The sequence below is a fragment of the Monomorium pharaonis genome, chromosome 10 (assembly GCF_013373865.1).
Source record: "Monomorium pharaonis isolate MP-MQ-018 chromosome 10, ASM1337386v2, whole genome shotgun sequence".
Taxonomy (NCBI): domain Eukaryota; kingdom Metazoa; phylum Arthropoda; class Insecta; order Hymenoptera; family Formicidae; genus Monomorium; species Monomorium pharaonis.
Genome location: NC_050476.1, coordinates 906545 through 920253, shown reverse-complemented (window position 1 = coordinate 920253; position 13709 = coordinate 906545). Strand labels below are relative to the sequence as shown.

Genomic DNA, 13709 nt, shown 5'->3' with positions numbered 1-13709 from the left:
GAAAGAGAGAGAGAGAGAGAGAAGAAAGTAGAATCATGTTATGTAAAAAAGTTATGCTTCTAAAGAGCGCACCTATTATCCTATTCTACGAAGTGCTAATAAGATGATATAACGAGCAAATTATAATAAGCAGATTGCCAACCACGCAACACTGTCGCATTATGCAATTTTTGTTTTAATAAATTGTGTCACATACATCATTTTCAGGAAGCATTGTTTTTCTTCTTAAAATTCTCCTTCTTCATGTATTATGCCAAGAAAAGAAGAGTTGCTAGTTAAATTTATCACTTCGATTGAATGTCTTTGATTAAAGCATTTTTACATATTTCTATTTGTGCGATTTGAATATATAGGATACTTAAACATCAATTTAAGTATCAATACCTGATGATTTATTTAGTGCATAAAATACCTCGGTGAAAGACGCGCCGTTACGATATGTTAAATATCGCGGGATATTCGCATTTAAAATCCACGATAATTTATTTCTTCGGTTTTACGTAATGGCGGCGGCACGTGTTCGGGTCGTCCGTGCGTGCGTGCGTGCGTGCGTTTGTTCACCCGGTGACGCGACGGCCGTTGTTCAATCCCGGTCGTGCAACCCAAATAAATATCGTTCTTTACTTTCTCCGCGACTGGCTGTGCCTACGAAACTTCCTCTACGCGGCTGCCGTCGCCAGCCGTATCGGGCATGCACTGAGAAATTTATTATAATGGACATGTGACGTGTCCTCGTGAGCAGTTAACGGCAGTAAAAGTCGATCGCATCTATCTCGCGAGTGCATATCTGCTTTCTTTCTTCCGTCACTTTCTCAATAAAGAAACTCGATCGACTACTTATCTTTGGCGTTTAATGACACAATAATGCTAAAATAATGCGCATAAAGTTTTGACGTAATAATAACGTAGATCTCTATTTTCACTAAATAATACGGATACGCTGCACAGAGAGAGAGAGAGAGAGAGAGAGAGAGAGAGAGAGAGAGAGAGAGAAGAGAGAGAGAGAGAGAGAGAGAGAGAGAGAGAGCCTGTGTCGCGTGTGTTTTGCTCCGGAAGTTCATTTCATAACAATGTTTGAACAAGTGCGCATTAAGCGAGGTGAGAGCGCATGACGGAGATTCAATCTCAACCATTTTCTACTTTGGGCAAGAAATGTATGTGCGCGCAATAAAATAGATATGCAGCTAATAGCGATAAAGAGATAATAATCGAAATGCGCAATGCGGATAATAGACGGGTTTCGATCAGATTTAGATCATCGTGGCAGTTGTGGAAATTTACTGTTGATTTGCGCAATTTATATATTGGCAAGGTATATTACCCACTGTTTCATAACTAAGGCGATAATTTTAACATACCTTTGACATGCAATACACCGGTTTCCATGTATTATCGTGAAGACACCATTCTGCAATAGAACAGAATAATATTAGCCATTCAAAAAATATTGTTAGTTACGATGATCAATATAGGGATTTATCATTAAAATGGCAGTAAAGCGAGATTAAATCGCTAATTTGAGAGAATATAATGATTGTAGCCATTTTCTCTCACAATGTCCTGTAAAGAATGTGAACTAAAAAGTTAAAGGAAATATTAGATGATAATGCATTAGCAAGAATATTAACAACTGCGAAGTATGTACTGCTTGACTCATCACGGATATTTGCTATAAACATTTATCTTTTATTATATACAGAATTTATAGTTTTAACATTTGTGTTGTAAAATTTAATGGCTTGCTAAAGTGCCCATCAAATTTAATCGGAGTCGATAATGTGGAGTCATTCGTGCACATCATTAACAAGATTTCGTATGTATTTCTTTTACAGATTTGGAAATCCTTTTCCAAAATTAAAGTATTCCTATTAATATCAGCATATAAATTGAACTTTGTATCGAGAATGAAAAAAACTGTTTGCAGACTGCTCTTTTGCAGACTCTTTTTATTAATATCTGGATTTGCAATTATAAAAAGTTCATGAAACTAATCTTTTTTTCTAGGCTGTTAGAAACATGTTTTGTCATAGTGCCTTTATGCGACTTACATCTTTATCACAGATCACAAAGGCATATAAATCATATGTGATTTGCTTTATAATTACTGTACAACCATCAGATGATGTAAAGCGTATCACGATGCCCTGTTAGACCCTTCTGATAATTATTATCAAAGAGGATCGCTTTAACCGTGACAGCTGACACCGCCGAGAGATCGTTCCACGTAGCAAACGTGCAATTACACGCGAGCGCGCGCGCGCGCGGACGAATCTCGCGGCGCAGTCCTTGGAATGCAACCCCGTTGCAACGAGGTGCATCTATTCAACTGTATTGTTTGTTCCAGTTCGCGGTTTCGCAAGGACGGCTGTCCGTAACGACCCGTCGGATCGTTTCGAGCGACGTGACGCAATTTTTTCGCTCCAAAGGTGTCGCACGAGGCTCCAAGTGCCGGCGAGCCTTAATTGCGGACGATCAGTAAATAGAAATCGTCAGCCGAAGGTAAAGATCGATCGAAGGTTTCTCGTTAAAAGATAAATATTAATATTAATTAAAGATTTTTGAGTAAAGGTGCGACAAATGATTGCGCGCGTATGTAAATTAAACATAGATCGTCGCGCTGACATACACCTCTGCTACCATTAAATATTCTATACGTAATCTGTTTCTGATTACCAATCAATCGCACGTGACGATATCGAAATAGATTTCTTTCTTTTTTTTTTTTATACAATCCTGACATTCTAGACCACGGTGATCTACTCTTGGGAGACTCTTGGGTAAGATCGGATGATCTTCTAGGCGTCGCAGCGTTGGAATGGAGGTCAGCAGATCCCTGCGTGATCCATTTACTTCAGACGGGCAATCGCATTTCGCAAGCTATAAATTCTCACAATGCAAATTAGCGTGATACTACAAACTGTACGATTAGAAGAAATCAGTGGCGTGAATATCACGCTCATCGGTCGTAACGAAACAAAATGTGTTTAGAATAATGGCGCGCGTCATGTTCGCCATTTGGTTTTTGTAATATATAATGCAAGATATAATACGTCAATATTCTGCTTAATTGAGCATTTAACGTATTCAGTATATAATCACTTTAACGTTTCTCTGGAGCTCGATAAACCGTGTTCCAGTTACTGCAAATTATTCAGCAGCATATCTATCAGTACCAGAGCAACATCAGATTTTTTTTTATTGGCTGATAGATAGCCGATTAGCATCAATCAAACTTAGCTGTTGATCGCACGTTGTGTCAACGACCTCAACGAGGATGAAAGTAGCCCCCGTTTTAATTTTATATGTGAAAGAGGCGTGACGTAAGCTTAATCTTAAGTCGATAGAGATATGACCCAATTCTATTGAATGACGTTTATGCCTAATTATTTGCACTTGCGAAAAGAAAATTGCATCAAAATAAAAACCACATGCGATTTCTTTTATGATTTATTACACGATTGATTACACAATTAAAAACTGTAATAAAAGCTCAATTAAAAACTGTAATAAAAATGAATGCAGTTAAGATTAATACAACAATTAAAGTATGTATACTCGTAGAAAAGAGAAAACAATTTCTGTTGTATTATATAAAATGTTTCACTAGATTTAAATAAAAGTTTCATTGAGATAATCGACGAAATAAAATCGGTTGTCGGGTATTGCGTAACGTGAATGAGAATGCGTGTCTGCATGCGACTAGGAATGCCTACCATGTCTTGGCAAAGCATTATGAGGGTCAACTAACGACCTCAAGTCTACGAAAAGTTTCACTTTCTTTGGCGATAGAAAGTGACTGCGGCCTTCGATGTTATTTTGCGATCTTTAGCTGGACTTTTCACACGTTTAACATATTTTTGCACAAACTAATAAATTGCTAGAAACTTTATGTTCACATTTTATGTACTTCTATCTGTTTCATAAATTACATTCATTTAACCTTGCTTCTGTTTGAATCTATTTGAAATATATCTTGTTACTAACATTTTATTTAAAAACTTTTTATGAGTTTGTCCGTGAGAGAGAAAGGAAGAGAGTGTAAGATTTTATTAAATATTTTTTTAATGTTTTTTTTTAATATTATATTTTTTAAAATTTTTTATTATATATTGACCCAAGCAATATCACAAACGCCCCCCCCCCCCTTAAAAAAATATTTATATCAAGATCAAATTATATTAGAGATCTAATTTTATCATTCGGTTTATAAAATTAAATTTGTTTTTGATATAACTTGATCTATTTTGATATGAAGATTTTTTATTAGATGATAGTAAATTTACAGGATGGTTGCGTTAAAACACTTTCTTGTTTTTTCTTTCTTTTCTAGATATTTAGTTATAAATTATGCGCGTTATTTGATTACAATTCATTGGCACATTAGTTTCCTTAAAAGTTGTTGCGAAAGCTAGGTCTATAATTTTTATGGTCAATTTGTCAATATTACAATCGTATTACCACAGCGTAGAAGTACTGTGACAGCCCTGGCGCTTTGGTATTGCCGGAAGAGAATGATCTTCCGTGTAATCCTGGAAGGATTCATAGGTCAGATAAAGTGAAACGTGCTTTCACTCGAAACAGCAATCGAGAAAATCAATGCGACACAATCTTTTGGAATGTAAGGAGCTTGACCAAATTAGAAGCAATGTTGTGAAAGTAGAGTTCTTGTTGAAATCTTTTTTCACTCGTTTTAATTGAGACTTGTACTTGTAAACTCTAAATGTTGAATAGAATTTATTAATTGATAATTACAATTAAACGTTTAGTTCTTGATTATTGTAACGATAAAAACTCTAGTTACTTTAAAATAAATCTTACGCATTAATCAATTTAATTTTTTAAATCTTATTGCTCAATATAATTTTTCTAATGTCTAATTAATTTGATATTTTTAATAGCTTGTATATATGTACATTATATATGTAAACTACGTGTTGACAATTTGGTCAGTCTGAAAACACAGTTGCTAGCTAGATATCAATGCTCAAAAGCATCTTTAAGATCTCTCCTTTCCCTAAAAATTATATAAAAACTTAAAATAAATAAATAATTAATTATTTCCGTAAAAGTTTATTAATTAATTGTGGGGATTCGAGCTTTCTCTCTCTTATTGCATCTTCTCGTTTATAGCCTTCCAAAAATATGTTAATAATATACGCAAAGTTCAGGAAACAACTGTAGCCGATCAAGAATTTTCACTTCCGTTGACATAACGACTTCGGTCCGTCCGCGCGTTTTATCATTTATACATGCGGTATCGAAGTGAAATCGTCGGACGTATCGATTAATAGAATCCATTATGGCGAATTATTGCGTGATGCAAGTGCGAATCTATGCAGATAAGAAAAAATGTTGCGAAATTCTTGAAAGCGTGTCAGCTTCAAAGACCCGATTCTCGGAAGGTCGGGTTAAGAAGACAAGAGGTAAAGAAAACAAAGGCCGAACTCTTTTGAATGATGAGCGAGGGCTTTTAGTATTATGAGGACTTTCACTGGCCATTTCGAAAAAGTCAAGTGTCGATTTGTCGCTGCAGGGTAATTAAATAAGCGTTTATGCAATGTTACGAGCACAGGTCCGCATCCTGGCTATTCTGCGAGAACAGTGCTGTTAGTAAATTTCACGAACCATTAAAATAAGCCATGCGCGGTGTCAACGTGATATTTCCTCATGTGATCCGTTGAGTCATTTAAAGAGGTGTAGAACAGGATGTCTAAGTTACGATATCCATGACGAGTGGAGAAACACGTGAACAAATGAGAGCACAAGGTGCTGGTTTAGGCGAATTGCGTAAACCTGCCAACCCGTAATAATAACGCCGAGAGACGTTTGACCTGTCGACTATATTTCAAAGGTAACGGAGACAGAGCTAGGAAAACGCAGGAGAAAAAAGGAGGATAATCCTAGAATAACCGTGCTCTAATGTTGCAGAACGGCTCATTGAAACTGTCTCGAGCTATACAAATTACCGGTTTCAAAGAAACTTTTATGAAGACCGGGTAAATTCCGAAGATCGATGTGTTTTCTCGAACGCGATATGGAGTTCGAATCGCTCGCAGGGATCGCCAAATTATTGTCCTGACTGATTAATAGCCAATGATGTGAGAAAAATACGAACCACAAATATCGCTTTCTAGTAAAATAAATCTTTAACGGCATCGCTTAGAGACAATCACGTAACTCATCGCTTGCTGTATCCGTATCATATATCCGGGATATTTAATGTCTGTCGTCGTAAAACCCGCCTATATGTATAATTGCACTCATTACAAATTGCTGGTGCAGTTCAGCTTTTTTCTTCGCCAGCCACGCACGCGGCTTCTTTGTTCAGAACCTATGTCAACTTTTAATACTATAAAGCATCATAAAAACTAGATACGCGAAGAAACTAGCTGCGTCCAGGAATGCGAAATGCTCCTTTTGTCCATTTCTTCCGGGTATTCGGTTCTCGCACACATGTCCCGGACGTGCGTACACCCGGATGCACGGTTACCAGATCCGGGTAACGCGTAAGTGCTGTGCGCATACGCAAGCAATCAATTTTTTTAGATGCGCTTTTATACTCTAATACATATGTATGTACATGCGCCGAATGAAACAAATGTAGGGTCTCGTTCCGCGTAAAAGAGTTACAGCTTCCTTCTCGCTAGCTGTGTCATAAGTATCGTGTCGCAGTTGTTTTCTAATTAACAAGAGTATGTTTAAAGATGTGAATCACATCTTAAAATATTAACAAGAATGTCAAAATTTCATAGATTGTTTTATTATTACCTTCACGTTTATTTATATAAAGTTTGTGCACAATTCTGTTAATAGTTTAAAAGTTATTTGATTTTTGACTTGTTCTTTTTAAGTTAAAATTTTTGTCTTAAAATTTTAGTACAGAGATTCTAGAGGAATAGATATATTGTAAATTATATAAAAATTAAATTTTTTTTCAGCTTTTTTAAAGTATTAGCTATTGGCAAATTTCTCATTTCAAAGTTTGAAAAAAGTTTTGTCGAATAAATTTTGATCTATTATAATCGTATAAAATTAACATATGTTCTAAACCTAAAATCGAAAGAAGAAAAAATTTAATTCAGAATCGACACAACAAAACGATTGATCGTACAATTGATTCTTACATAAAATCACGTTGTAGTATTTATTTAGTAGTTCTTTGTAAATTTGATGAGAAAATATAAATTAAATCAAATGAGTAATGTACAAACTATAAAATATCAGCCGCGGCTGCTGAATAATTCTGCGACAAAAATCATCACATGATTATTTTGCTTAAACGATCAATTCGAAATCGCAGTTTATTATAAGGCAAATTAATTATTTTATTTCTTTTGAAATTAGTTTCAGGGTGTAATTAAAATTTGTTATCGTTCATTAGACAACAAAATAAACTAAGAATCCTACAGTTTTAAATTTTGATAAATTTTTCTAGATACCACGCATTGTCTAATACATATCTTAGCATCTGATAATACATGTCTAAAAGATGTCTTTAATATATTTTTTGACATGAAGTTTAAATTTAGCTGATACTGTACAGCTAAAACATTCTTAATTAAAATCCAGTCAAAAAATAAATATAAGACGATAAAAAGTAGATAAAAAGAAGATTCAAAAAAACAAATTTAGCACTGATAGTAATTAGATATTAATAATAATTGTAAAAAATAGCTGCAAATAAATTCAATTAATGATTAGTAAGAATAAATAAATTTTATTTTATTTACACATGTTATATTATTAATATTTATAATTTATACTAATGCCCCCACAATCGTTAAAGTTAATCGTTAAAAGTGCGAATGGCGATGTATTTATACATTGTATGTTGCACAGAATTATTCACAATTTATCCACAAGATTACTCATAGGAAATGATTTAAATGAGGCGAAAGCTTGCAACAATCATAACGATGACGTGACAGCTGTCCTTGCGCGGCTAAGATTATCCTGCAATATTACGCAAAAGCCCACATGATCTCGGTTGTAATAAGTTCATTATTGCAAAATTCATCACTGGGATTTATCGGAGAGGTCAGCCAAGAAAGAGAGAGACAGTCTCCGTAGTCGTAACACCTGCACTTAAAGCCTTTCCAAAGAGACTTTACGTAAAAGAACCAAGAAGTAATCCTAGGAATGTCTACAATTATGCCGGAATACAGTCCATCTCGCGGGAGTGATTCTATCAAACTTAAAAAGGTAATAAACTACAAGCGAAATGTGACTCAAAATCTCTGCCGTCTTGCGACTTGTCTTCGCGTGAATGTTACGTAAGGAGAATCCGGATTTGGCGGAGGCCCAGCATAATCAGGCTGGTAAGAAGGTTTGGGGGGCGGTGGAGCATATGTAGGTGGTTTATACGTGGGGGGACCATACGTAGGTGTCTCTGGTTCCTTTGATGATTGTGAGGAACCGGCTGACAGATCTGCGCTCGAGCTCGACGATGCGCCGGATACACTTGAGCTGGAGGTTGACGACGTGGCCGATAACTTTAGGATAGCACCGAGAATTTCCTGTAACGGCTCGGTAAGCGCTGCTTTAGGCGGCTGTAAAGTCGATCGAGAGATCATTTCAAACGAAAATGACAAGAATACCGCTTTTGCGTTTATCAGCATAAATAAAAATAAAATAAAAGATAGTACTTTTATCTGTTTTAATTCAAGTTTTTCTCGCAATTAAACAAATACAAATTAAATTTATAATTTATAATTTAAAAGTGTGCATGCGCGTAAAAAAATATATAAAAATATATAAAGTAAATAAAATATAATAAATATAAATATATATAAAAATACAAATATAAATATAAATATAAAACAAATATAAGATAGAGGTATAGAAGAAAAATTTCACTTACAGGTTTAGTGCTGTATGTATCGTAACCGCCGTAGGTTGTGGACGCTTGGTACGTGTCTTTGTTACCGTATCTATTATTGCTATTATTTTGACCATATTGACCATATGTAGTACCATAACCATAACCCTTACGACTTTTGGAACCAGCACTGGCACCAGCGAATACACCTGACACAATCGAACTTACTAAAGCTTGAACATCTGAACTACCTGCCGAAGCGGCGGATTCCTAAAATTTAGAAATAATAATAAAATGTTTTTATTTAATTTCAGAAAAAAATATTTAAAAATAGAAAAAAATTAATAAAAATTATATAAATAATTGTGTAGAAGATAGTTCTGTATTATTAATTTCATGATACGTACTTTACTTAGTTTAGCGGTGATACTGGCAACAAGGCCCGATAATACTGATTGCCCATACGGTCCCATCGGCTAAAATCAAAAGCACAAAGAGATAAGCAATAATGCAAAATTTCAATTGTACTATATAGTATAAGTACAAATATAGTATAATATTATAAATATACTAAAAGGTTCATAAAAATATAAATTACTTTGCTTAAAGGTTCAGCCGATGCACCAAATACAGATGCCGATCCTTGTATGCCATCAGGCTGAAAGTCAAATTTACATCCATTAATATTTTATATTTGCAAAAGCAGATAATTTTTCTCTCTCTATCTATGTTTATGATGTTCTACAATTTTGCAAATATAAAAATAGAAATAAAATTCTTACGCCACTACTAGTACGACTCAGTGGCCCGATCAAGGGCCCCGAAAGTGGTCCGCTTAATGGAGCTATCAGCTGAATAAGAGGCCCTAAAATGGCGCCGGAATCGCTCCCTTGTCCATCTGGGCCCTAGGAAAAATGTTATCGTTCAGAGAGTACGCTTTGGAAATTATACTCGATAACTTTACCTCACTGAGTTTCTGAGAGAGTGGCAGTAGAATTGCTGGAATATCAAATCCATCCTCATCTTCTGGCTGGAAGAAAAGAGATATTCTGTCATCAAATAATTAAATCAAATAATTTATAGAGTGGTATCTTAATCTTACATCAGAGAGTCCTTCGAGAAGAGGAATTGCACCTGCAAGTACTTCTGCTATATCGACATCGGAGTTTGGCTAAAATATAATCATAGCTTACTATTTTTCATGCTGACTTCATCTCTAATGTTCTATTGCGATAGAACGTTTTGTGCAATCAGAAACACGAATATAGAAAATTCATGAATGCTTAAGCGACCCTTAGACGCTCAATATTATTGCACAATATTTCAATATTGCACAATATTATTGATCAACTGGTTATATTAAGTTTATTTTAAATTGTTAAAAAAAATTATTGTACAATAGAAAAAGTATTACTTAGCATTTAAATGCTTTTTAGTGGACGTTATATAAATTTATTGTGATATGTCATACATCACTAAGTTCTTCGAGAATCGGTGCAGCTAACGGTAATAATTCGATCACAGCTTGTATAGATCCACCTTCTTCTTCTTCTTCATCATCTTCCTCTTGTGCTTCTATTTGCGGTCCATCATCATCATCATCGTTCCCATTATCGATGTCTCCATTATTGCCGTTTCCATTACTACCGTTCCCATCATCACCGTTCTCATCATCACCATTCTCATCATCACCGTTTTCATCATCGTCCTCCTATATGATAGTTTACTGTATTATAATCTTTACTTTCTTATAAAACGTGGTTTATATAATACATGGAATAATATAAATTACCAATTGTTGCGCTAAAAATGTTTCATTGCGTCTTCCACGATTAGGCAGTGGTGGCGGGATCTAAAAATAATTACGTTTTTTTAGGAAAGTGTTTTTGCCAAATGAATATTGTTACATCAGTTACTTTTTTAATCATGCGACAAGGACAATATGCAAATATAGTTATTATGGTCATATATATACTGTTTATAGCAAAGATAAAAAACTAATTTATTGCTTGTTGTATGCTTATTAATGCGCAATCAGAATACCGATCGAGGCCAAGTCACTAATTTCGTCATTAAATCTGTCTAAGACAAGAAAGAAAAATTCGTCGTTAATTCTTTTTGAGCAATAGATTATTAACGCGACATATTTTATACATATTTATGAGCTAAATCGTGTCAAGTTGAAAATATTTCGGCCAACGCAATTGACGGTAAATTTGAAATTTTGTTATTTTTATTTATAATATTATATTATTTTTAATTCTTATTTATAATTATTACTCCTTTCTATGTATCTTTTTTTCAATTGCAAATGCAATTAAATTTCAATTATTATATATTGAATTATAACACAAAGTTTTTCACGACTATTGTTGTTAATCTTTTTTTTTGTGTAACGCTATAGGAAAGATTTATTTGAATTATATGTAAAATACAAAAAGTCTAATATATGTACGTGTGTGTGTGTGTGTGTGTGTGTGTGTGTGTGTGTGTGTGTGTGTGTGTGTGTGTGTGTGTGTGTAAAGTAAGGGTTTTAAAACAATTTTAAAAATTGTTTATAATCTTAAATGTAGAGGTAAAGCAAATCCTTTTCTCTCTTAGAATAATCAGTTTAAAAATAAACTTTGAAATCAACTTTTTATAATGGTTTCACAAAAAGATATTATGATTCATAATTATGTAATTATTATGTAAAAATACTACTCTTTTGAATATATATAGCAACGTATATTTTATCTTTTTTAATTACAATAGATTCACTACTAATCTTAGCAAATTAAATATTTTTTACATTGAAATGTATCTGAATATAAATTAATAAAATAATACATTTATGTGCAATTTACAATTGATTGCTGCTTGCAGTCTACTCACCTCTTCTAAAGCCACTTGTATCTTCTGTGTGTTCGTACCTTTCAAGATAGAGAGTACAGGTGACGCGACGCTAATCTCGGTGGAATTCTTCGGCAATTTCCGGAGGATACCCAACATCCTCAACAAATCCCCGAGTACGGCCGACTGCCGTTTTATTGATGACTTTTGACTATTTGAATTATTCGTCTTTTTCTGGTTTTGCTTTTTTTGCTCGCGTATATTTTGCGATTTTTTTTTCTGCTCCGCCTTTTTCACATTTCCCTGCATCTTTGTTTCACTCGTATCCGTGATAAAATCTTTGAAGACGTGTCCGGATTCGTTCATGGGTGTGTAGTTTTTTTCGAAGTATGACAAAAACTCATCCGGTAGATCTCTAATCGCGGTGTAATCCTTCGGTTGCATAATCGTACCTGCTGGAAGTTCTTTAGTGATTGTAACCACCGCCTGGAACGGAAAAGTCAACAGAGGTTCACCCACGTACGACAGATTCACTCCAGTTAGTCCGTTATTCACGGCAATCGGCAACGCCTGAGCTCCAAATTCATCGTTCTGAGCGTCCTTTATGCGAAGATTCAAGAAATTCCTCATACTCTGGAGATACTTCGCCGGGTCTTCAGAACCGGAAGAGTTCTTATTGACTGCATTTTGATGCAATTTAATGGTATCGGTTGGGCTTGTCGGTAATGGGAGGTACATGTTAGCGGGCGGCTGCAAGAAGGCATCAAAATTCGCAAAGGAATCAAACTCGCTCTGAAACGGATTTCCGATGTTGAAGTCCACGTATTGTCCAAAATCAGTCGGCCCATTGATATTCGAAGTAGGAAAATTAGAGCGATCCTGCAGTTTGGATGGTGTCGGTTGCATCGCTCCCATGGGTAAAGGGTAAGCGACCACTTTGTCATCCGCTCTTTGCACAGGGGGTTCCTTAAGCCTTCGCGCCGGATAGTTCAAGCCTTGTCGTTTTTCGTTGAGAGGTGCCTTCTTCATCATCTCCTTCGATTTCGTGCCTGAATTGTTTATAAGGGGAAGTCGTTTCTCAGCTGGCGACGAGTTTTTCAAAATTGGCGTAAAATTTACATTTGTTGCCATCAAACTCGATACATATTTAGACCAAGCAGCTAAATCTTCCTTCGAGGTGATCTTGAGTGGCAGCTGGAACTCCACTACCCTTGGGGAGGTCGAGAAGCCTTGTTCGTTTTGGAGCGGCGAGTTTTTTCGAGATTTTATAGGCGCTGAGGATACGAGGTTGAATATCATCAAAATCAGAATACAGTTTGTCCGAGACAATATCCTCGATAGTGTGAGGAACATCTTGAAAATCAACATTTCTTCCTCCAAAAATTATTACTTCATTCGAAAGTTTAAAAGATTTAAGTATAATTAACTGGCAATTGTAATACCATGATTTTCACCAAAAATTAACATCACATTTTCTTTCTTGATTGATTTTTTATATATTTTATATTTTTTATTTCCTATATTCTTGATAAATTTTGTCGATGCGTTTGATAAACTCGATAATATAAACTTTAAAATAGTTAAAGTTATGTAACTTCAATAATAATGCACTTGAACTCTTGATTTTACACTTCACTCACAAGCAGATGCTGAATAATAACTGTCTTCCACATACTGCAATTTACATGTCGAATTAATTAAGTATAAACAATTCAATTTTATTGAATAAATTATTCTCGCGTCCCGATCTCGGAAAAAAAGAACTCGTAAGACACGAGGATCGTACTTGAGGAACTGGACAGTTGAATAGAAAAATGGTTGCTTTATAGGCTGGGCCTAATCAGAGGTCTGTTTTTTCCTTGGTCGCGGAAGCATGCACTTTTTTGCATGCACCATCGGCATATCGGCTCCGGTAATCATAGTACATCGGACCTGGGGGGCGGTTACGCTCACTTCCGTCATTGCGTCTCTATCGACGAGGTCTTCCTCTCTCCGGTATTCGGATAATTATACGCACAGGCGGGCGAGTATGTAATGTGAAACGCATGATGACGTGATG

The 13709-nt window shown here is 35.2% G+C and overlaps 1 protein-coding gene across 1 annotated transcript; it reads right to left on the bottom strand.

The window, feature by feature from the left end:
- Positions 1-7720: 7720 nt before the first annotated feature.
- LOC105837290 lies at positions 7721-13084 on the bottom strand. The gene is made up of 10 exons (XM_012681919.3): positions 11693-13084; positions 10611-10670; positions 10290-10529; positions 9921-9989; positions 9783-9848; positions 9601-9723; positions 9417-9476; positions 9226-9294; positions 8861-9088; positions 7721-8549 (listed from the first exon to the last, which is right to left on the bottom strand). The coding sequence occupies exons 1-10, from the start codon at positions 13016-13018 to the stop codon at positions 8229-8231; spliced, it is 2562 nt and encodes an 853-aa protein (XP_012537373.2). The 5' UTR covers positions 13019-13084; the 3' UTR covers positions 7721-8228.
- Between the last annotated feature and the right edge of the window lie 625 nt (positions 13085-13709).